This window comes from Mus musculus, chromosome 19 (assembly GCF_000001635.26).
Source record: "Mus musculus strain C57BL/6J chromosome 19, GRCm38.p6 C57BL/6J".
Classification (NCBI taxonomy): domain Eukaryota; kingdom Metazoa; phylum Chordata; class Mammalia; order Rodentia; family Muridae; genus Mus; species Mus musculus.
Window position 1 is genome coordinate 6,479,323 of NC_000085.6, and position 21,088 is coordinate 6,500,410.

The 21,088-nt window shown below is 56.5% G+C and overlaps 1 protein-coding gene and 1 long non-coding RNA gene across 5 annotated transcripts in view; one reads left to right on the forward strand and one right to left on the reverse strand.

The window, feature by feature from the left end:
* Nrxn2 (neurexin II) overlaps window positions 1-21,088 on the forward strand; it is a 114,462-nt gene that overhangs the window by 60,567 nt on the left and 32,807 nt on the right. For all 4 annotated transcript variants that reach the window (NM_001369363.1, NM_001205234.2, NM_020253.4 and 1 more), the window contains 8 exons: window positions 1,788-2,174; window positions 2,350-2,553; window positions 9,462-9,488; window positions 10,745-10,864; window positions 11,212-11,593; window positions 12,162-12,352; window positions 13,514-13,687; window positions 14,014-14,133. In NM_001369363.1, coding sequence (NP_001356292.1) covers window positions 1,788-2,174; window positions 2,350-2,553; window positions 9,462-9,488; window positions 10,745-10,864; window positions 11,212-11,593; window positions 12,162-12,352; window positions 13,514-13,687; window positions 14,014-14,133 — 1,605 coding nt within the window. The remainder of the gene's footprint in view (window positions 1-1,787; window positions 2,175-2,349; window positions 2,554-9,461; window positions 9,489-10,744; window positions 10,865-11,211; window positions 11,594-12,161; window positions 12,353-13,513; window positions 13,688-14,013; window positions 14,134-21,088) is intronic.
* On the reverse strand, window positions 11,682-17,933 carry Gm52381. The gene is made up of 2 exons (XR_003952843.1): window positions 17,031-17,933; window positions 11,682-13,220 (listed from the first exon to the last, which is right to left on the reverse strand). It is a non-coding gene; the product is annotated as a predicted gene, 52381 (long non-coding RNA).

Below are 21,088 nucleotides of genomic sequence, written 5' to 3' on the forward strand. Positions count from 1 at the left end.
ACATGCACACACATACCCATGCATGCTGGAGGGAAGGGGTTGGTCCACAGATTAAGATTACAATAAAGGCTTTGAAATTCCCACCAGATTCCAGGTCTTTTCCTAATGTGAGCCCTGCCTCAGTCTGTTTTCTGTTGCTATAGGAGAACATCTGAGACCAGGCATTTGTAAAGGAAAGTTTACCTGTCTCGCAGTTCTGGAGGCTTTGAAGCCCAAGAGCTTAGTGTCAGTTTATGGGGAAGCTTTTGTACTGTCCTAACACAGAGCCAAACTGAAGGGCGGGCATTCCCACACAAAGGAAACAAGAAGGAGCAGGCACCTCCTTGTTTAGCGGCCTGCTCTCCTAAGGGACCCACTCCTGAGCCTACCCTTGAAGGAAAGTCACGGCTAGTGACCTCATTGTTAAAGATCCCGTGTCCCACACACCTCACACAATAGCAGCCAAATTTCAACTTGAGTTTTGGAGAGAACAAACCATATTGAAACCATGCTATCTGTCTTTCCTCCCAGAGAACTCTTCTGGCCTGTTGACTGGGGCTGCATGTCTGAAAGTTTAGCGTTCTAAAGCCAAAGGCAGGAAGATTACTATGAGATTGAGGCTAGCCTAGGCTACATAGTGAGTCCTACAGCAGCCTGAGCTACTACACGAGAAACAAAATAAGGGCCTAGAGACAGTTCAGTGGTTAAGAGACTTCCTGTTTTTGCTAAGGGCTAGAGTTTGGTTCTTAGCACCCCTGGCCAGCAGCTCACGGCTTCCTTGTAACTGTAGCTCTTGGGGAATCTGACCTCCTTTTGTAGCCTCTGTAGGTACCTTCATGCACACGGACATACAAACCCTCACACATAAGTAAAAGTAAAAGCCTCTGCAGGTACTTTCATGCACCCGGACATACAAACCCTCACACATAAGTAAAAATAAAATCTTTTATTTTTTTCTTAAAGCAAAACAAACAAAACCAACAGCTGCCAAAACAGAACAAGACAAAATGACTTTTCTAACTTAGGAGCCGAGGCCCAGGTCCCTCCTGGCCCCCTGCCTGTATCCCAGGCCTGTAGCACTAGCTGGCTTCCTGTTCATCCTGCCTGCTGGCCACAGAGCCAGTTCCAGGCAGTGCTGTAGGGTTGAAGGGTGGAAAAGGCAGGTTCTGGGGTCTGGCTGCTTACATGGGACTTAGATTATGTTGCTCCTCTGCTGTGGCCCTCGGGCAGGTGCCCCAGTTTCTGTAAGCCTTATTACTGGTTCAAAACTGGTTAGTAAAGGACCAAGTCCCTGGGGTGGCCACGAGACTTCAGTGATGTGTTTGGAGCAGTGGCTGCCTGGCACACTGTTGTAAGAGCGGCTGGGTGTTTGTTTCGGGTAGAGGGCTTTGAACTCAGTTATTTCAGTCTTCAGGTTTTCTGCCTCCAGCTCCTGGTCCCAGAGGCTGTGGATAGGAATAACCCAGTGAATGTTCTGACCCTTTTTAGGGACAGGATTTTTGGTTATATGTGCCTCCTGTATAGTTTGGAGGTCTCTTTTAGATGTCTAGGAAGGGTCTGAACAGAGGCCTATAGCATGCTGGGCTGGGCTGGGTGGGGCTCTCCATCTGGATCGCAAGGGCCTGGACTTAGGTAGTTTGGGAAGAGTTGGCCAATGAGGCTAGACCCCAGGGCCAAGGCTGTTGCTCATTGTCCTGGGCCGACTGTGGGGCGCAGAATGGAGGGACCCTCAGGAGCAAATTCAAGACACCCCTTTTCAGACTTGTGACTTCCCTCCACACTGAGGCCTGCTCTGCCTTGGTCCCCAGGCTCCATCTCTGTGAACAGCCGCAGCACGCCATTCTTGGCCACAGGAGAGAGCGAGGTCCTGGACCTGGAGAGTGAGCTGTACCTGGGCGGTCTCCCCGAGGGGGGACGAGTGGACCTGCCACTGCCCCCTGAGGTGTGGACAGCTGCTCTCCGGGCTGGCTACGTGGGCTGTGTGAGAGACCTCTTCATCGATGGACGGAGTCGAGATCTCCGGGGCCTGGCTGAGGCCCAGGGGGCTGTGGGCGTTGCTCCTTTCTGCTCCCGGGAGACCCTGAAGCAGTGTGCGTCGGCCCCTTGTCGAAACGGGGGCATCTGTCGAGAGGGCTGGAACCGGTTCGTCTGTGACTGCATCGGGACCGGCTTTCTGGGTCGGGTCTGCGAGAGAGGTGAGGCCGGTCCTGTGTCCTCAGGAGAACCCCATTTTCCACCCCGATGCTTCCTTCCTCTTCAGAGTAAACCTCAGGCTGGCCCCCGACTTTTCTCCTAGTAACGACTCTCGTTTTTCTCTCTTCCCTTGCCACGTTTTCTGTTCCCCTTCCCCTTCCCTCCACTCCTGGGCAGAGGCCACGGTCTTAAGCTATGACGGCTCCATGTACATGAAGATCATGCTGCCCACTGCGATGCACACGGAAGCAGAGGATGTGTCCTTACGCTTCATGTCTCAGAGGGCATATGGACTCATGATGGCCACCACCTCCAGGGAGTCGGCTGACACTCTGCGTCTCGAGCTGGACGGGGGGCAGATGAGGCTCACCGTCAACCTCGGTAACCACCCTGGCCCGGCCTCCCGGCCCGACTCTGACCTACACTCCCCTCTGTCCTGTCCCGGCCTCCGGCCTCCCTGGCCCGACTCTGACCTACACTCCCCTCTGTCTGGAGAAGCTGGTGGTGGCACCAGCCAGCGGTGACCTCGGCAGTTTAGAGATAGGTAGTGACATCCCAAATATGAGCTCCCGAGGGCTGTCTCTGGTGAGGATACATAACCTAGAGCAGCCATGGCTGACCGACCAGACTGTGGGCTGGTGACCATACCTGTCAGGATGCATCTGAGTGTGATAACTGTTCTCCCAAGTCACTCCTATTGTCGGTGACATCTGTCCTGCACACACAAGATGGCACAAACTCATTCTTGCTTGCTGGCACATTCATTTGCTCATTCACTGACTTATTCATTATGGAGTTGCTTGTTGACACCTGCTAGGAAGCAGCCCAGGCTCAGAGCAGCCCAGTGGCAGGCATAAGGACGGCAAACAGCTGGCCTCTGCATGCAGCTGCCCTTGGCTTGGAGTAGATGAAGATGTTGTCTCTGCGATGTTGTATATAGGTTTATGTGTGTACTCTGAGCGCAGGAACATACTACCTCACACTTGTCTAGCATCTTGTATTCGTGGCTGTCTCATAGGAGTCCTGTGGCTGTTCTGGGAAGATACCAGTTCACCAGGCAGGCATTGCTCACCCTGTCTTACAGATTAAGAAACTCTTTTTGGAGACAGAGTCTCACTATTTAGGCCAGGCTGGCCTTGAACTCACAGAGGTCCACCTGCTCTGCCTCCTGAATGCTAAGTAAGATTAAAGGTGTGCACCACCGCTCTTGGCCCAGTTTTGAAATTTTTATGTTGATTTGGCCAATGTAAGAAAGCTGGCAATGGCCAGGGGAGGTGCCCGTGCTAAACCCAGTCCATGGGCTTTAATGGTCAGAGTTTTGGATGGGGGGTCATCAGGCTGCCAGCCCTCTCCTTCAGACTACTCACTGTCTCTGCTGCTGCCACTGGGTAAGAACAGGCCTTGCCTGCCCATCTCCAGGGCCATAGGGATAACACTTTCCTATTAGGTTACTGTGGGCCATGGCTTTTCAAAGAGAGAGCAGAATTACTCACTTGGCTGGTTTCAAAGAGTCTTATTGTGAGGGCCAGCTTTGTGCCAGGTCGTGAGCCAGCAGAGCCAGGAGGGCACCTCACAGACTACAGTGTAGGGCCCCTGAGCGGAGAGGCCCTACAGTGTCCAGGCTGCTGATGCAAGCTGTCCATTGCATACAATGAAAGTGCCACAGCCAAGGACTGCCCCGTAGAAGCCCTCAGGCCCCGGAGTCTAAGCAGAGCCCCATGTGTTCTGGTCACAGGGGAGGAGTGCTCTCCGGAACACAGAGCTTTGAGCTCTCAAACACGGACCTGGACTCTCAACCGTAATCTTGATCCCTAGAGCGTGTCTGGGATAGACCGGGGCTTCAGGGGCCTTGTTTAGAGACTTGTGCTGGCTCCACATGTCCTTCTCCTAGACTTTGTGCCCTTTGAATTGGGTGGCAGGTGACAGCGTGGCCAGGGGACACAACCAACCTCCCACCTCAGCTATGCCCTACCCAGGGCCTCGTGTCATCCTGTCTTTCTGTCTTTAACGGGGTACACAGCACAGGAGCCCCTCCTTTTGCTGAGCATGTGCTTGCTCTCACATGGCCAAGCACTTGGCTCTGTTCTGTTTGGTGGGACAGAGCAGGAGAAGCCTCGAGCTTTTGCTCCTCAGAGAAGACATACTCCTGGCCTCGTGGATTGTTCTCGATCCCCTGGGAAGAAGCTAGAGTTTCGTTAGACAAGAGATGGCCAGGAAAATTTATCTTAGCCAGGAAAACTTATTTTGCTGGGTCCTTGGGACATAACTCTTGGAATTTAGCCTTCTTCTTCTTCTTGTTTTTTTGTTGTTGTTGTTTTGTTTTGTTTTGTTTTTTTTTGTTGTTTTTTGTTTTTCAAGACAGGGTTTCTCTGTATAGCCCTGGCTGTCCTGGAACTCACTTTGTAGACCAGGCTGGCCTCGAACTTAGAAATCCGCCTGCCTCTGCCTCCCAAGTGCTGGGATTAAAGGCATGTGCCACCAACGCCTGGCTTAGCCTTCTTCTTGTGTCTCATGAATCTCTGAAGTCAGAACAAGATCCAGAGAGATCTAGTTTGGATGTCTCAGACAGATGACAGCCTCTGTCCTACGCCTCTGGCTGTTCCCTGCCCCACTCCCCCATCTACAGAGACACAGGTGCTGAGAACTAATCGCTAGCATAGCTCATGACAAAGCTGAGACCAGACACTTGGTGCAGACACACCTGTCTGCAGATCCCATTTGCTAGGAGGGCACAGGGGTGTGTAGGCACCGAGTACACTCCAATGTGGCACCTCTGCCTGGGAGAGGGACCCAAGTTGGAGTCAGGTTCAGGAGCTTGCTTCCATGTAGCATAACCTGTACAGCCCAGAATTCCTTTTTCCCCATCCTGTGAACCAGCCAGGGCCTGCCGTGCTCCAGACAGGAGCAGTGTGGAGGCTGGGCAGGACTCGCTGCTAAGGAGCCAGAGCTGTAGTTCTCAGTCTGGCTGATGCTGAGGCTCTCTTAACACAGTCCCTCACGCTGGCGACTCCCCACTGTATAATTATTTTTGATGCTGCTTTTGTAACTCTGCTATTTATGAGTTGTAATGTAGATACCTGGGTTTTCATACAGCCTTGGACAACCTCTGTGGAAGGGTCAATCCATCCCAAAGGGGTCCCGGCCCACAGGTTGAAAACCACTGAACTAGAGGTCTATTGCCTCTGTGTAGACACTAGAGACACAAGCCAGCTCTGCCCAGCTGTCCAGCCTGGGGCTGAGCAGGAAGAGCTCTGGGCTTGGGGCCAGAAGACTCGGGGTCTAACCCCACTGTTTTTTATGACTTGGTAAGTTAATTCCCCTCTCTGAGTCTGCTCCCCCAAGGTCTGAGGAATCAGCCCAGTTGGTAGACTGTCTCGCAAGCATAACGACCTGAATTGCAGCTGGGGAGGCAAAGACAGGGAGATCTCCAGGCTTATTGGCCAGCTAGCATAGCCTAGTTGGTGAGCTCCCGATCCCAGTTAGGCACTCTCAACAATCAAGGTAGATAGCTTCTAAGGAATGGGCACCTGGGGCTGACCTCAGTGTGGCTCCCACATACACTCCAGTGTGGCACATCAGCCTGGGACAGGGAGGGAGCCCGTGCAGGGGCTTGCATCCACAGAGCAGTGCCAGTAAAGAGTGGGCCAGCCTCACTCTGTTTCTCATCTTGTCAACCACGCAGGGCCTGCCAGGCTCCAGACAGGCAGCCGCATGAAAGCCGTAGTCCTGGGCTGGGCTCGCTGCTAAGGAACTAGAGGTTTGGCCTTTGATTTGTGGTCTGTGTTTGCAAGCAGGGAGGCCGGAGGTTGGAGAGGTAGCCACGCAGTTCAGCAGACTCCGAGGAAGGAGAACTCAGAGCTGCGCCTGGAGGAGGAGCAGACGCACCAGAGAAGGCCCTGGTAGAAGGGGTCCTCGGTGATGGTTGCCGGAGATGGCAAACCTGTTACTTAAGAGAGGGCCAGCTGGGTGGTGGTGGCAGTGGCCCAAGCCTTTGATCCCAGCATTCGAGGGAGGTGGGGGCAGAGGCAGATGGATCTCTGTAAGTTCAAGGTCAGCCTGGCCTACAGAGAGTTTCATGAGAGCCAAAGCTGCACAGAGAAACCCTGTCTCAACAGAACAAAACAAAACAAACAAGACTCCAACCAACCAACCAACCAACCAATTAACCAACCAACCAACCAACCAACCAACCAACCAACCAACCAACCAAAAACAACAAAACAGAGAGCGCCAGGCAGAAAGGCTCTGATGCCCCTTTGCAGACAGAGGAACCAGAGGACTGGAGAGCAGCCTCCACGGCAGCTCAGCCTCTGAGCAAGCCGAGAGCCCAAGCAGGGGAGCAGGCCTCTGCCTCTAGGAACGCTTGTGTCCCCTGGGCTCTTGACCCTGTTGCAGTGTGGCCTGTTCCTCTCCCCCAGGAAGTGCTGTGATATCTCCACTCAGGGCACAGTCTGAGCCACAGGGGGTCGTCCCTCATGTAGATTTCCTTTTCCATTCAGAAGCTATTGGTGTCCAGAGATGCCCGTCTCTGAGGTGGACATTCCTCTCACCAGGCCCTTCCTCCTTAGTGTCCTCGGGCCCTCCTCAGAGTTCTCCTTGCTCCTCGGTTCTCACTGGTTTTGCTCTTGTGAGCCTTCCTCACGTGTTAAGTCACAGGGATGCACATGACATCTCAGAGCCCTTTAGCTCCTGGGGCCACGAGAGCTCACTGCCTTCCCACCAGGGGCTGGACAGTGACTGTCTATAGGCTGGGAGCCTGAGTAAAGATGGCACCAGGGCAGGTGCTCTGTGCGATGCCTCTTGAGAGATGGGGCTGTGTTATTGAGTTTCCTTGAGTGGATCTGGAAGCTCTGCCTCCACTCCACCTCCACCCCTGGAGAAACAGTAACCGGAAGAGTTAACAGTAACCTGGAAGTGCCTTGGACCAAACCAGGAACCATAACCATTCATTTCTCTCTGTAGATTGCTTCTCCTTCCCTTCCCCTCGCCTTGTCCTCCCCCTTTCCCTTACCCTCCCCTCCTCTCCCCTTGCCCATCCCCTCCCCTTCCCCTCCTCCCTTCTTCTCCCCTCCCTTTCCCTCCTCTCCCTGTCCCCTTCCCTCCCCCTCCCTGTCCCCTTCCCTCCCTCTCCCCCTCCCCTTCTCCTTTCCCCTCCCCCTCCCCTCTCAGGCTCACGTCATCAGCCCCATCTCTATGTCCAGCATCAGCATGGCCACCCATTCTGTGCTCCCCTCCCCCTTCCTCTTCCATTCCCTCCCTCCCCCTTCCCTCTCAGGCTCACACCATCAGCCCCATGTCTATGTCCAGCGTCAGCATGGCCACCCATTTTCCACTCTCGAGGCATCGGCTGCTGGCCGGGGGCGGGGGGGGGTGTTACTGATTATCACACTCTGAACAGCATTTTGGGGATATGTGGTGGAAGGGCTGCTTTCTCCAGCCAGCTCTGTCCCTGCTTTGCTCGGGGAGCCCCCTACCCCCCTAGATACCCATCTTGAAGGAGGCCCTTGGGAGACATCACTGCAGGGTAGGCTGGAATTGTCACCTCTTCTCTGGACAGATGGACACCAACACTCCTTGAATCTCCTCTCCTTGGGACAGGAAAGTCGAGCTCCTCACTTGGCTCTGTTCCCTTACAGGACACTGACCTCACTTCCAGCCCCTTTTTTTCTTTTTTGGACCCTTCATTGGTGAAGACTCTGCTGGCTTGGAGAGAGCCCCTGGGACCTGACTCCAGGGCCTGGCACCCTTCCCCTCATCCTCACAGCCTCCTTCCCCTCATCGTTCCTGGTTCTTCCTCTTTATTTATTTTTTTTTCTCTGCCTTTCTCAGCCTCTTCTCTCCGTGACCCCATGCTTCCTCTTGTGTCTGTCCTTTGACCTCCCACTGCTCCCTGGGTGCCCAGGCTGTGGCTCGGGGTCCCTGCTGCTCCTCCCACTCTGCTGTGGTTGACAACGCGTGTGGAGCTCAGCTGTACTGCCCCAGGGCCCATGACCCTCAGAGCCACAGTGGGTGTTTGTTTACCGCCACTGCAGGAACCTTCCGAGGCCCAAGGGATGCCAGGTGCATCCAGGGCCACGGTGCACCCGGGCAGAGCTTGTTCATGGAGAACCCACATGGGCGTCACTCTTAGCCAGGGTTAAGGATTGTCTACTCTCTGAAAGACCAGGGTCAGAGCAGGGCACACCTGTAACCTGCTAGCCTCACAGCAGTGAGGAAGAGATGCCCAGGCTCAGCGAGAGCTGTCTGAAGTCACTCAGTGTGTATAGGACTGAGGCAAGGACCCAGCACCCACAACCACACCTCCAGCCCCACCCTCCAGCCCCAGGCAGTCCCATCACTCCAAGCCTGGCCAGGGCTTTGGACTTATTAAGTGGTATAGAACAAATGACCCAAGACTGTCTCCTTGAAGGCTAGCTGACTCCCACCAACCAAAGGGTTGATCAGAGGCTCCTGCTGGCCTGAGATGTAGGCTCTGTGTAGACATGGATTTTCTAACTTTGTGAAACCCTTCCAGCTTTGAAACTGGGGACAGCCCAGGCCAGGATTGAGAGCCTTTGCTTATCAGTGACTTGCATTGTGCCTAGAAGTCACATTTTGCAGATCTTGGTGTCCCTATGGAAGGCCTTGGCTCCTTAGAAAAATTGACAAAATACTCGTTCTGCAGGGTGGCGGAGTTCTCGGTGCCCCCAGGGCAGGGACAGATAGAAGGAAGGTTCCTGTTCAGGTGGCGCTGGCCTCTGGGGCTTTGGGAGGTTTATGGCCTTAGGAAGGGGGCCCTGGGGCAGACCCCTGTTTTGGGCTTAGAGCTTGAGGAGTGACATGTCACACCTGAGCTCTAAGCAGGGTGTCGTCCCAGAGCAGGGGATGCAGGGGCCCTGGCCTTCCTTACCCATCTCCCTCCTAGTGATTGGGTAGATGTGGGGTCGGTCAAGCCCTCATCCCCTGTATCCCCTGTACGGCTGGGATTGCCAAGGTGCCCGTCTCCCTTAGACATGAGAGGCCTGGGCCCCTCCAAAAGGGGACACAAGCCCTCTTCCCACCACCTGACTGCCCTGCCTCTTGGCGCTAGGAAGGGTTGGAGCCCTCTTGAGGGCATGAAGGACATGGGTCCAACTGAGGACGGGGAGAGGGCACCTGGGCACGCGTGGTCCCCAGAAAGTGGCCCTAGGGGGAATTCCCGCCTGCAGATACCCCTCCCTGTGAAGGATGTAAAAAAAAAAATTACACACAAAACCTTGTTTTTGCCTTTTTTTCTCCCTCCCCCTCTGCCCACCCCATGGCCCCCCCAGACTGCCTGCGCGTCGGCTGCGCACCCAGTAAGTGGCTTGCCTCTTCTTTTGCAGCGACCCAAGAGGTCTGGGAGGCTGGACATTGGGGTTTAGGGAGAAAGGGATGGAGGGAGGGGGAAAGACAGTTTCATTATTGGCTTGCAAGGGGTTGTGGGGAGGGGAACAGGTATGGGGGTGGGATGGGGAATTGTGGAGGGCAGGATGGACAAAACAAAGCAGAACCAGGAAGAAGTAGTTGGTAAGGATGGTTATGGATTCTGGGAAAGGGAGAGCCAGGGCACCTTGTTGCCCAAGTCAGTAACAGGAGGAAGAAATCTGGAGCTAGGCAGCACCTGGTGCGAGAACATAAAATCTGTAGACTTAATGATGCATCTCCACCAGTGGCCACAAGGGGGCAGGCGAAGTACATGGGAAGGACGATTTGGGTAGGAAGGGTGGGGGTGTGCCCAGAGCCTCAGAGTCTTTTAAGTCGTTGTAATGCCTGAGTCTGCAGAGTTCCTGCAGGACTCAGAGTTGGCCAGTGAGGGCTGTAAGCAGGAATTAGAAGGGAGGCCAATGTGGACAGGCCCAGGTCTCTCTGTCACTGAGCAAAGAGATCTGGACATGGAAGGCACAATTGTGTCATAGTGTGGTGCACACACCTGAGGCCCTTTAAAGCCAGCACCCCAAACCCCAGGCAGACAGCGTTAGGGATCCAGGGGTAGCCCAGAGGTGCTGCCAAACCCAGAACACCTGACAGATGTGGGTGTTGACAATCATATGTCAATCAACTGTCAATAGTCACAGCTTCCAAGAAACAGAACATGTCTGTGGCCACGCAGGCTCTTTGAGTGCTACATAGGGTTAGCCATTCCAGGGTGTAGAGTTAAACAGGAATATACAGGAAGGTCACAGTGGGTTCAAGCTGTGCACATGGAAGGTGAAGCTGTGGGTGTCCTTCCTTTGGGGTGTGTAGTGTTTTGAGTGTGAGGTCTGAGAAATCAGCTGCTAGCGTCACACTAAAGGTCCGTAGGAGAACAGAGGAAGGTGTGCCTGTGTTCCTGGCTACCATTCTGTAACCAATGGTATCCTCTGCGGTCACACAAAATGGCAGGACGAGGTGGGGTTTGTGACTCCAGGTGTAGAAGATTTCCCTGCATGCCCTCCAGGTTCGAGGCAAGGGGCGTACACATTGGTGTGTGCAGGAAGTTGAGTATATCCATGTGCAGGTGGGCTGCCTCCTGCCTGGGGCGCTGCCTACAGCCATGTGTCGCGCTATGCTCACTCCCCCCTTGGTGCTGCAGGTAAAGGCCCCGAGACACTGTTTGCGGGGCACAAGCTGAATGACAATGAATGGCACACGGTGAGGGTGGTCCGGCGTGGCAAGAGCCTGCAGCTGTCCGTGGACAACGTGACTGTGGAGGGTAGGTGGCCTAGACCCAAGATGCTGGATGTATTTCCAGAGTGCTGTGTTTGGTAGCCTCTGCCTGGGTTGTTGTTTCTAGAGAAGTTATTATTATGGGTCTGGACCCCAGGGACTATTTCAGCTCCTTCCAAGCATCTTCCTGGAAGCCTGCTGCTCCACTGACTGCTGTGGCTTTCCCCGGAGTGGTGGGATGGTAGCGCTGGCCCAGGATATCTAGTAAGATCCCTTCCTGTGGCCTTGTTTGAGGACATGATCTTTTCCAGGAAGACGAGGCCCTGTTCTAGAGGTGACCCCGTGTTTTGTGCACTATTTCCTTCCCTGACGTTGGTTTTCTGTCCCGAGCAGGACAGATGGCAGGAGCCCACACTCGGCTGGAGTTCCACAACATTGAGACGGGCATTATGACAGAGCGGCGGTTTATCTCTGTGGTGCCCTCCAACTTCATCGGGCACCTGAGTGGGCTGGTGTTCAATGGTCAACCCTACATGGACCAATGCAAAGATGGAGACATCACCTATTGTGAGCTTAATGCCCGCTTTGGCCTGCGTGCCATCGTGGCTGATCCTGTCACGTTCAAGAGTCGCAGCAGCTACCTGGCGTTAGCCACGCTGCAAGCCTATGCTTCCATGCATCTCTTCTTCCAGTTCAAGACCACGGCCCCAGATGGACTTCTGCTGTTCAACTCAGGCAACGGCAACGACTTCATCGTCATCGAGTTGGTCAAGGGGTGAGGGGATGGGCACTGTGGTCCCCTGCTGACCCCGATAGAGCTCCTCCCTGGCCTTTGGGAAGGTTCAACACACCCAGACATCAGGTCAAGAGCCACATCTTTAGTCATCAGCCAGGAGGGTCCCTCTGCAGCCAAGATGGAGAAGCCCAACCCTGCTTCTGGGCTGTTGGCTCCTCGGCCACTTCCTTGCCAGGGTTCCCAGTCACGTCCCTTCTCTGGCCACTGTCCTCTTTATGGCAGAAGTCAGCCAAGTCTTTCTCTTGCCCTGGAGAATTGCGCCCTCAAGTAGTTCAGACCCTGCTTCTAGGGGACCCCTACTGTATTACCAAAACTCCCCTTCTGTCAGGTCCTCTTTTGGGGGCCAAGAGCAAGTGCTTCCGTGACCTCCCTGGGACAAGACTTCATGCCTCAAGCTTCCAGTGCCATTTTTTGGTCCCTTCCCATGGGATCCCTTGTCTACCCCTCTGCCCCAGGCCCCTGGTTTTTCTGCCAGCAGTAGCTCATTCTCGCCTGGCATCTCTGTGGTGCCCGTCTGATCTGGTGTTTCCTCCCTACCGTGGGGCAGGTACATCCACTACGTGTTTGACCTGGGAAATGGCCCGTCCTTGATGAAGGGAAACTCAGACAAACCAGTCAATGACAACCAATGGCACAATGTGGTGGTGTCCAGGGACCCAGGCAACGTGCACACACTGAAGATCGACTCCCGCACAGTCACGCAGCATTCCAACGGTGCCCGAAATCTGGATCTCAAAGGTGGGGCTGGAACCTCTGGAGAAGGCCAGCCTTACCCCAGACCCCCTTCTCCATTGAGATCAATCCCCCGCCCCCTGAAAGGGGGTCAAGGCCGCTCTCCCTCACCCCTCTTTCCTGTTCTCCATGGTGTCTGGCTGACATTTCCCACCTGTGTCTTACTGGGCTCTCCTGTGAAGCCACTTCAGATGGAGCACTGGCCAGGCTATTTCCCACCAGGGTCCCACCATCTCCAGTGACTGTACAGCAGTCACTGAAATTGTCACTGCCAGTCCCCAGTGTAGGTGGCCGAGAGGAAGAGGAGGAAAATGAATAACAGGAGGGGTAGGGGGAGAAGGAGGTGGTGGACTGGGCATTGGAACAGGAGACGTAGGCTGCAGCTATTTCAGAGCCATCTGGGGTCCACGAGACCTCCTTGCACACACATGCCTGGAGCATCCCTTAGCTTTACGGGCTCCACGTGTGTCCGTGTAACCCAAACTGTCAAAACCTGGGGAAGACCTTCAGAGACAGTGGATTCACCTCCCGAGTCCTCAGATCCAGCAGCTTGGTTGGCAGTGCTGCAAATTCACCTTGCTCCCAGGAGAGGGCGATGTGTTACAGAGACTCAGAAGTGGCAGCAGATCCGGGACCCGGGCTTCAGCTATGATGTCCAGGGCTGCCGAAACTCCAGTAGACATGCAGGAGAACTAGGGCCCACGCGGGAGATTAGACATCTCTGAGGAAGGCCTCCCCCAAGAACCCCAGTTGTCAGGAGGACATCAGAGAAGAGAAGGCTGCTGAGAGAAGGCCTGCGGTTCTGGGAAACAAGTCTTTGGGAAGGAGGCAGCGGGGGCGGAAAGGCTGTAGAGCCGCGCATCCATGAAAGGCCCTGATTACAGGACGGAACTGGAATCAAGCGTGTAGGAGAGAACATGGAGCGGGTCCCTCCAGCTGCCCCCCACCCCCACTACCCCAGGCATCTGGCTTCTGAGGGAGGGGAACACACAGATGGCGAAGGGAAGAGAAGAGGAAGAGGTGGTGTTGGTGGGGAAGCTGAGGTTTGCTGTGTCTGTTAGGGATACCATGAGCCTTTCAGGTGTCTGGAGGACCCAGTGGTAGGGTGTCAGCATCCGGGGACAGGGGTAGGGACAAGGTGGGGTGTTGATACCACTGCCTTTGCAGGGGAGTTGTATATCGGTGGCCTGAGCAAGAATATGTTCAGCAACCTGCCCAAGCTGGTGGCCTCTCGGGATGGCTTTCAAGGCTGCTTGGCTTCTGTGGACCTCAACGGACGCCTCCCAGACCTCATCGCTGACGCCCTGCACCGCATCGGGCAGGTGGAGAGGGGCTGTGATGGTGAGTGTGGGCAGTGTGGGGCAGTTAGGTGTGGCCCTGAGGCTGACAGGGGCCTCCTCATGAGCCTGTCCCAAGAGCTCTGGGACAAGGCAGGCAGGCAAAGGACGACCACATACTCTCCCTGTTGCCTCCCACCCCGACTACTAGCCAGAAGCCTAGCAGTCTTTGAGTGCCCCCTGTTCTATCCCACCCCATCATCCCAGTTAGTATCTGGCCCTTCTAGTCTGACGGATCAAAGGGCAGAGCCTCTGGCTGGTTGGGGGAACATCTACAGCCCCTGGGCACGTGGCTAAGCCTGGGGCGTTTCTCCTTCCTGCTCTTTCCAGGCCCTAGCACCACCTGCACCGAAGAGTCTTGTGCCAACCAGGGCGTCTGTCTGCAGCAGTGGGATGGTTTTACCTGTGACTGTACTATGACTTCCTATGGAGGCCCTGTCTGCAATGACCGTGAGTGCCAGCAGGGCTGGGCTGTGGGTGCTGCCATCCTATCCTCAGTCACAGGAACTGTCTGGGTGGGAAGAGGAGGAATTTTTGCTTCCTTCTGCTCCTCCATCACCACAGAGGTCATAGAGGCTAGTGGATGCTGCCCCGCACTGCTGCCCAAGTCTCTGGAGCCATCTGTTGGCAGCTGGCCTCTCCCTGTTCTGAGCTGGCCGGACATCTGATTTCCCTAGACACAGGTCCTGCTGTTTCCCCCTCTCTCTCCCCAAGAATCCCAGCTGCAGGTTGTCCCCTTGAGCCACAAGGTCAGTCCCTAGCATCCTCACTTGCCAGCTTGCATATTGTTAAGGCCCCTCCCCAGAGATAACAGCCTTGACAGCATTTTCTAGTCCCCAGAGGTTGGTGGCCATCAGCTGGTTGCAGCTTGGCAGAGGGAAGACAGCTGGGTCAGCCATGGGGGCATGGGGGTATGGTGGGGGTTGGTGGTGGGGGTATGGTGGGGGTATGGTGGGGGTGTGGTGGGGGTGTGGTGGGGGTGTGGTGGGGGTGTGGTGGGGGTGTGGTGGGGGTATGGTGGGGGTATGGTGGGGGTATGGTGGGGGTGTGGTGGGGGTGTGGTGGGGGTATGGTGGGGGTATGGTGGGGGTGTGGAGGCTTTGGCCCTTCTCTCTGATGATTGGGGATGGGGTGGGTGACATGCAGAAAAGACACACACCCGGGCACACATAAGCCTTCTCTGCTTTTCAAACACCATGTGAAAGCGGGCCGACAGGCCTGTAGTCACCTGGGGGGTGGAGTGGTAACAGCAGGTCTGGGTAGCATCTCATTGCCACTCTGCTGGCTCTGCCTCATCAAACTGGAGTCCCGAGTTATCCTAGGGTATGGGACTCCTGGGTGACTGTTGGATAAAATATACAGCGTGCTCCCCCCTCCCCGCCTCTGCCCCCCCCCCCCCGCACTTTCCTGGTTCTCAGGTGTGGCCAGCCCTCCCAGCTCTGTGCCCCAGGAGTTTCATCTGACCTGATGTTCCATGTGCCTCCCTAAACCTCCCAGCCAGCTTAGGTGCACCTCAGCCTGCTGCGCGTTCTACCTGGCTCCAGCCGGCACAAACCCTGTTCTATGTAACCCTTCCCACTGATGGTTGGTGATGGTTGGGTGCCACGGGCAAAACCTTCCCATGTGATCCTTCAACAATGCTCAGTGATGGAGCTCTGCCCGAACCTGGGGGCCCTTGGCTGCCGTGGCTACCCCTGCTGCACGTGGGTTTCTGGGAGTGGTGCTGATGCCCATGCTGGGCTTCTCTTGCTCAGGATAGAGGGAATCTGGTCCAAGTACGGCTGTCCGTGCACGGCTGTGCTCCCACGTGGCGAGCACAGGCTTCGGGAAAGGCCCAGAGCTGGAGGGGAGGCAGGATGTGTCTCTGGAATCTGGCTACTTTTGGGCAGGGGTGGGGAGAGACAGTCTCTAGGTTCTTGGCTGGGAGAAAGAAGAGACACCAGAGCTGGGGTCCAGCCCTGCCCCGGGGGTCTGTGTACCTAGTGGCATAGCCTGAGCTAAGCTATGGACCATAAGAAAAGGTGGGTGAAACGTGGAGTCCCCTAAGGGCTCGGTGTTGTTCTGAAGCCGGCTGGAGCTGCTCTGGGGTCTGCCCTGCTATAAGGGCAGGGTGAGAGACTGGGTGGGGTGTCTGCGACACTCCCTTTTCTCCCAGGGCCTCTCCTCTGTCTGGGTTTTCATGCCAGCTCCTTCTTGGAGCCCAGTACACTCCAGACGGAAAGCCCTGCACACTGTCAAGTGGAAATCAGTAAGGAGGTGGAGTGTCTGTGAAGAGGGGTGGGGAGGACGGGACAGGGGAGCAGGGCAGAGCTGGCCCTGGGAGGGTGTTCAGAACTGCCTGGATGGAGAGACTGAGGAAATCTGACCCTCAGGGCAGCTTCTTCCTGCCTTTTGCCTCTGTTTCCCCACCTGTATCATGGGAGCTTTGAAGGTTTGGGGTTACCGGGGTGGGGGGAGCTCTCAAGAGTCAACTCGGGCTTGGAGAAAAAAAGATCAATCAAGAGACAAGTAGGGGGAGTGAAAAGGGGGCCATTCACTGAGAGGAAAGAGGGGTCAGTGGAGGAGAACATCCACACCAGAGTCCCTGGGCTGCTGCTGTCTGAGGCAGCTCTGGCCTTCCACAGCCTGTTACCTCTCTCCATGCCTGCATCTTCACCTCTCATCTCTGCATCCTCTGTTGGTGTCTTGCACATCTCCATCTCTCTTCTTCTGACCCCACCCCCAGCGTCACCCCCTCCAGCTCTCTCCAATTCCCACTTCACCAGTATTGATTGGCCTCCAGACGGCTACCCTTCCTTTCCTGTCACCACTACCAGCTCCCCCCCCTCCCTCTGGGGCCATACATTTTCTGCCTGCTTGAGGCTGTGTCCGTCTGTACTCCAGAGCCAGGGCCCCAAGGATGGGAGAGAGTGGGCGGGCGGACAGGACCTTGTAGAACGGCACCCCATTGTCTCTCACCCCCATGGGACTGTGCACCCCTGGAAGCCTCTTTCTCGACAGCACTAAGGACTGTTCTCCACTTTTGAAGCCATGTGTGTGGACCCGCCCCATCACCTCAGCAATCCTGAGGGAGCTTGCTTTTTTTCTTCCTTCCTTCCTTCCTTTGTCTCAGAAACAGAGTCTCGCTATGTATCCCAGGCTAGACTCTAGCTTGAGATAGTTTTTCTGTACTGGTCTATCAAGTGCTGGAATTCTAGACATTAGCCCCACACCTGGCTTGTCCAGGATCTCGACTGCACCCGTGAGCTCACCGTGACAGTTCTGCACCAGATGGAATCTGGAACCAATACTCCGGCCTCTCCCGCCCCTTCTTCTCTCAGCAGGGCCTTCCTTCCCTCTCCACTCACCTGCCCAACTTGTGCTCAGTTCAGGGTCTCTTTACATTGTTCTTCTTTTCTCCTCTGCCTCCTGCATTGCTTGCTCTCCCCTGTCCAAGCAGGTTGATGTGAGTGTGAAGGTTGCATCCAAAGGTGAGGGAAGGGATTTTATCTGCACGTGTCTCTGGGGGCCATGGCAAGTACTTCTAATCCACCCCCAAGTGTGGAGAGCAGATCCCAGTGAAAGGGGCCATCCTAAGACAGAAAGGTTTCTTCAGCTGGATGTAATCAGACCTGGAAGCCTTTGTCCTTCTGAACAACTGTCCTGGAGAACCCTGGGGAGCTAGGGGCTGAGGCTAGGAGACAGGAGAACTGGGGAGGGGAGGAGGGAGGGCTGCAGAAAAGGAAGGGGGCCTTGAATAGGACCAGGCAAGCACCTTGGTAGTCAGGGGTGTGAGTGTGTGTGTGTGTGTGTGTGTGTGTGTGTGTGTGTGTGTGTGTGTGAGAGAGAGAGAGAGAGAGAGAGAGAGTGTGTCTCCAGTGCCTTTGGGGCTGTGGATGGGTTGTTTCTGTAGCTATGGATGACTGAGTTTTAAGGGGGTGGGGAGTTTATGTTGGCCATTCATTGCCTATAATCAACATGTATGTGTGTCTGTTTCTCTGCAAACATTTGGTATGCCAATATCTGATCACACACATGTATATATGTGTCCGATCTGTGTGCCTCCTGGCACACTGGTACCTATAGGGATGCGTGGGTGTTTTCTTACCCGAACCGGTCCACAAACCAGCGTGCACATGTGTTTCAAGGGGGAACAGCTAAAGAGGGCTGTGGCCACATCTCTGCGAGCTGGACCAGCAAGCACTTTTGGGTTTCGTCCAGATGGGGGAGGGGTGGTGATGGTGGTGGTGGTGGTGGAGGAGGAGGAGGAGGAGGAGGAGGAGGAGGAGGAGGAGGAGGAGGAAGAGAGCGGCCTCTCTTGCTAGCCTCAGTCCTGTTCAATTATTCAGCAGGGCCCCTTCTCCCGGAGGGGGGTGGCGGTGGTGGTGGTGATGGTGATGGTGGAAAGCGCGCTCCCGAGCGCGGGGGAGGGGCGGGGCGCGCGCATAGGAGAGGCGAGCGGCGAGCGGGCTAGCCAGGTGCCACGCCGTGGAGCTGCCCAGCGCCGCCCGCAGATCGGGAGCCGCTCGGGTCCCTCCGCCCTGCCCCCCCTCCTCCTGCGCTTCCCCTCCCCTCCCTTCCTTTCCACCGTCCCTCCCTCCCTCCCTGTGTCCCTCCCTCCCTCTCCCTTCTAGCCCTCTCAGCCTCTGCAGCAACACTCCGCTGCCTCCATCTCTCCGCCGGAATCTCGCAGGCTCGCGCCTTTCCTCTGCTTGGCCCCGCTCCCCTCTTCTCCTCTCCCCTCCTCTCCTCTCCCCTCACTCCCCCATCACCCGGATTTGCTTCCCTCCCCCTCCTCCCGCCCCCCTCCCCCGGCCGCTCCCTCCTTCCTTCTCTGGCCTCTGTCGGGCAGCAGCGGCGCCGGGTCGGTTCCGCGGGGCTCTCGCTTTCGGGGGAGCCGGGCCTCTGTCGCTTCTGCGCACCCCATCTCCCGCCCCGCTGGGTTTTTCCGCAGGATTTCCCTACCGTCCCCTCCCCAGCACCATGCCCCCACCCGCTGGCCGCTGACGGCCCTCTGCGCCGGCCCGGCCCCGGCCTGAGGGGGGACCCCTAGCCGCCCGCGATGGATCCAGGCTTCACGGACCTTGGCCTTCCCGCTGCGCGTACCCCGGATTCCCCGGCGGGATCCAGTTGATTTGCTTGGCTCCGGACTGAGGCTCGGGCTCTGGTTTTCCTTCGCTTCACCCCTACCCCCCTCTCGGAGCTCGCAACCGGAGGGGGGCTTCGCGGGGCCGCGCAGCCCCGCGTCCCCGCCCCCGGCCATGGGGCTGTAAGGTGGCCGCCCCCGGGCCGAGATGCCCCCCGGGGGGAGCGGGCAGGGGGGGTGCCCGCGCCGCCCCCCCGCCCTGGCCGGGCCCCTGCCGCCACCGCCGCCGCCGCCGCCGCTGCCGCTTCTGCTGGGGCTGCTGCTGCTGCTGGGGGCGGCTGAGGGGGCCCGGGTCTCGTCCAGCCTCAGCACCACCCACCACGTCCACCACTTCCACAGCAAGCACGGCACCGTGCCCATCGCCATCAACCGCATGCCCTTCCTCACCCGCAGCGGGCACGGTAAGTGGCGCCCCGACGCCGGCGGACTGGCTTGTGGGGCTTGGGTGCTCCGCCCAGGCCCCGGGAGCCCCGAGGGCCGCACCCCGACTGTGCACTCTCGGAGCTGGGCTTTGCGGCGGCGGAGCCCCTTCACCTCCCATCTCCAGCTCCCATCATGCCAGCCCCACCCTCACCTCCATCTCTCCATTCCTCCTGCTCACCCTCATCCCTGTCTCCATAAGTGCTTCCTAGTCTCACCTGCACCTGCTCTTCCCCAAGTGCTTTGTTAGCCTCTGTCTCTCCCAGAGCCCTATCGCCTGTCCTTTCACCCTGTCTGTCCCTCCTTGAATCCCTCTTCCCTATCACCTCCATCCATCCCCTTCCGCGGCTGGTGTGCTACCTTCCACCTCTGCCTACCTGGCAACCTTCCCTTTTCTTTTCCATTCCTGGCCTTCCACCATCCCTCAAACAATTCACTCAGTCTGCGGGCCCCATCATCTGCACCCCGATTGTACGATTGTACTCTCATCTTTGGTACCTACTCACCTTCCATCCCCATCTCTGCTCTGCTTCCAGTTGTGACCCTCCCCATGTCACCCCCTGAGCCCAGTCTCTCTGCTTCCAGGCTCCTCGTCACCTCTCCTGTGTCAGCCCCAATCACTCCATTCACTGCCAGCCCAGTCCTTCATACCCTCTGTCTCCAAGCCCCTGCCCTTCCTTCTTGAACAGGCCCTGCCACTTTATACTTCAGACTCACTTCCCCTCTAGACCTCAGGCCTTCATTCCTCCATATCTGAGACTCCCCCACCCCCAGGATTCTCAGGAAGCCATCTCTTCCCAGCTCTGTACCTGTCACCTCCTGTCTATGTCCCTCAGACTCTAGGAGCCTGTCACTTTCCATTACTGTACCCCACAACATCTATGCCGGGTGCCCCGTTTCCTGACACACCTGCCCATCTTGGCGACTGTTGCTTTTGTCTCAGGCCCTCCTTCACGTGCCATCTCAGGGCTTCAGCCACCTCCCATCCGGAGACCCCATCAGCTCTGGGTTTAATTTATTTATCACTTCCCGCTCCGTCCTGCACCCCAGCTTCATCTCCCTCACCGTGTCCTTCAGTTAAGCCCCTACCACCCCCATTCGTGCTCCTCTTCTGCCGGCCCCCATCTCCAGCCCTCATCACCTCCCGGCCCAGGCTCCCTGCCCACCGCTGGGCTCTCCTCTCCATCTCTGAGCCCTCCATCCCTTGCTGTCTGAGCACTGTGCTCCTCAGCTCTCTCCATTCTCCCCTCTCAGGGCTTTCATCTCCTCCCTGCCATCTCAGTGCCTTGCCATCCTCATTTCAGACCGTCCCTCACCTTCCCTGCTCAGCCCCATTGCTGTTCCTCCATCACTGTCTACAACCATGCTATTGTGTCCCGTCCATTCCCCTCAGTGCCTCCCATTTCCACACTCTTGGTTTTCCCATGACTGTTCTGTGTCTGCAAGAAGCCCCCTGATCTCCACACCCCATGTCATATCCGGTCTTTCTGTCCCTGTCCCTCCCTGCCCCCCATATGCCACTACTTTGTTTCCTCCATTCCCCAGGAGCAGTCTCTTCAGGTCCCTCTGTTCCCTCTCTGCCATCTCAGCTACCATCCCTACCACAGGCAGCACTCTCCACTTCTCCTTTCCCACATCCTCACCCCAGCTCTGCCTCTTCAGGGTCTCTCATGCCCTTCCCTTACCCCTGCCTCCTTGCTGTTCTCTTCTGGCTCTCCTCAGATACTCAGACAGAACATTCTAGGCAATGGTGCTAGGTATTAGGAAAGGGGTCCAGGTGCACTGGAGGGGAGCCCTGTGGGGAAAGAGGGGCAGACATGAAAGAGACGGCAAGGTGCTGGCTCAGAGATGATGGGCAGG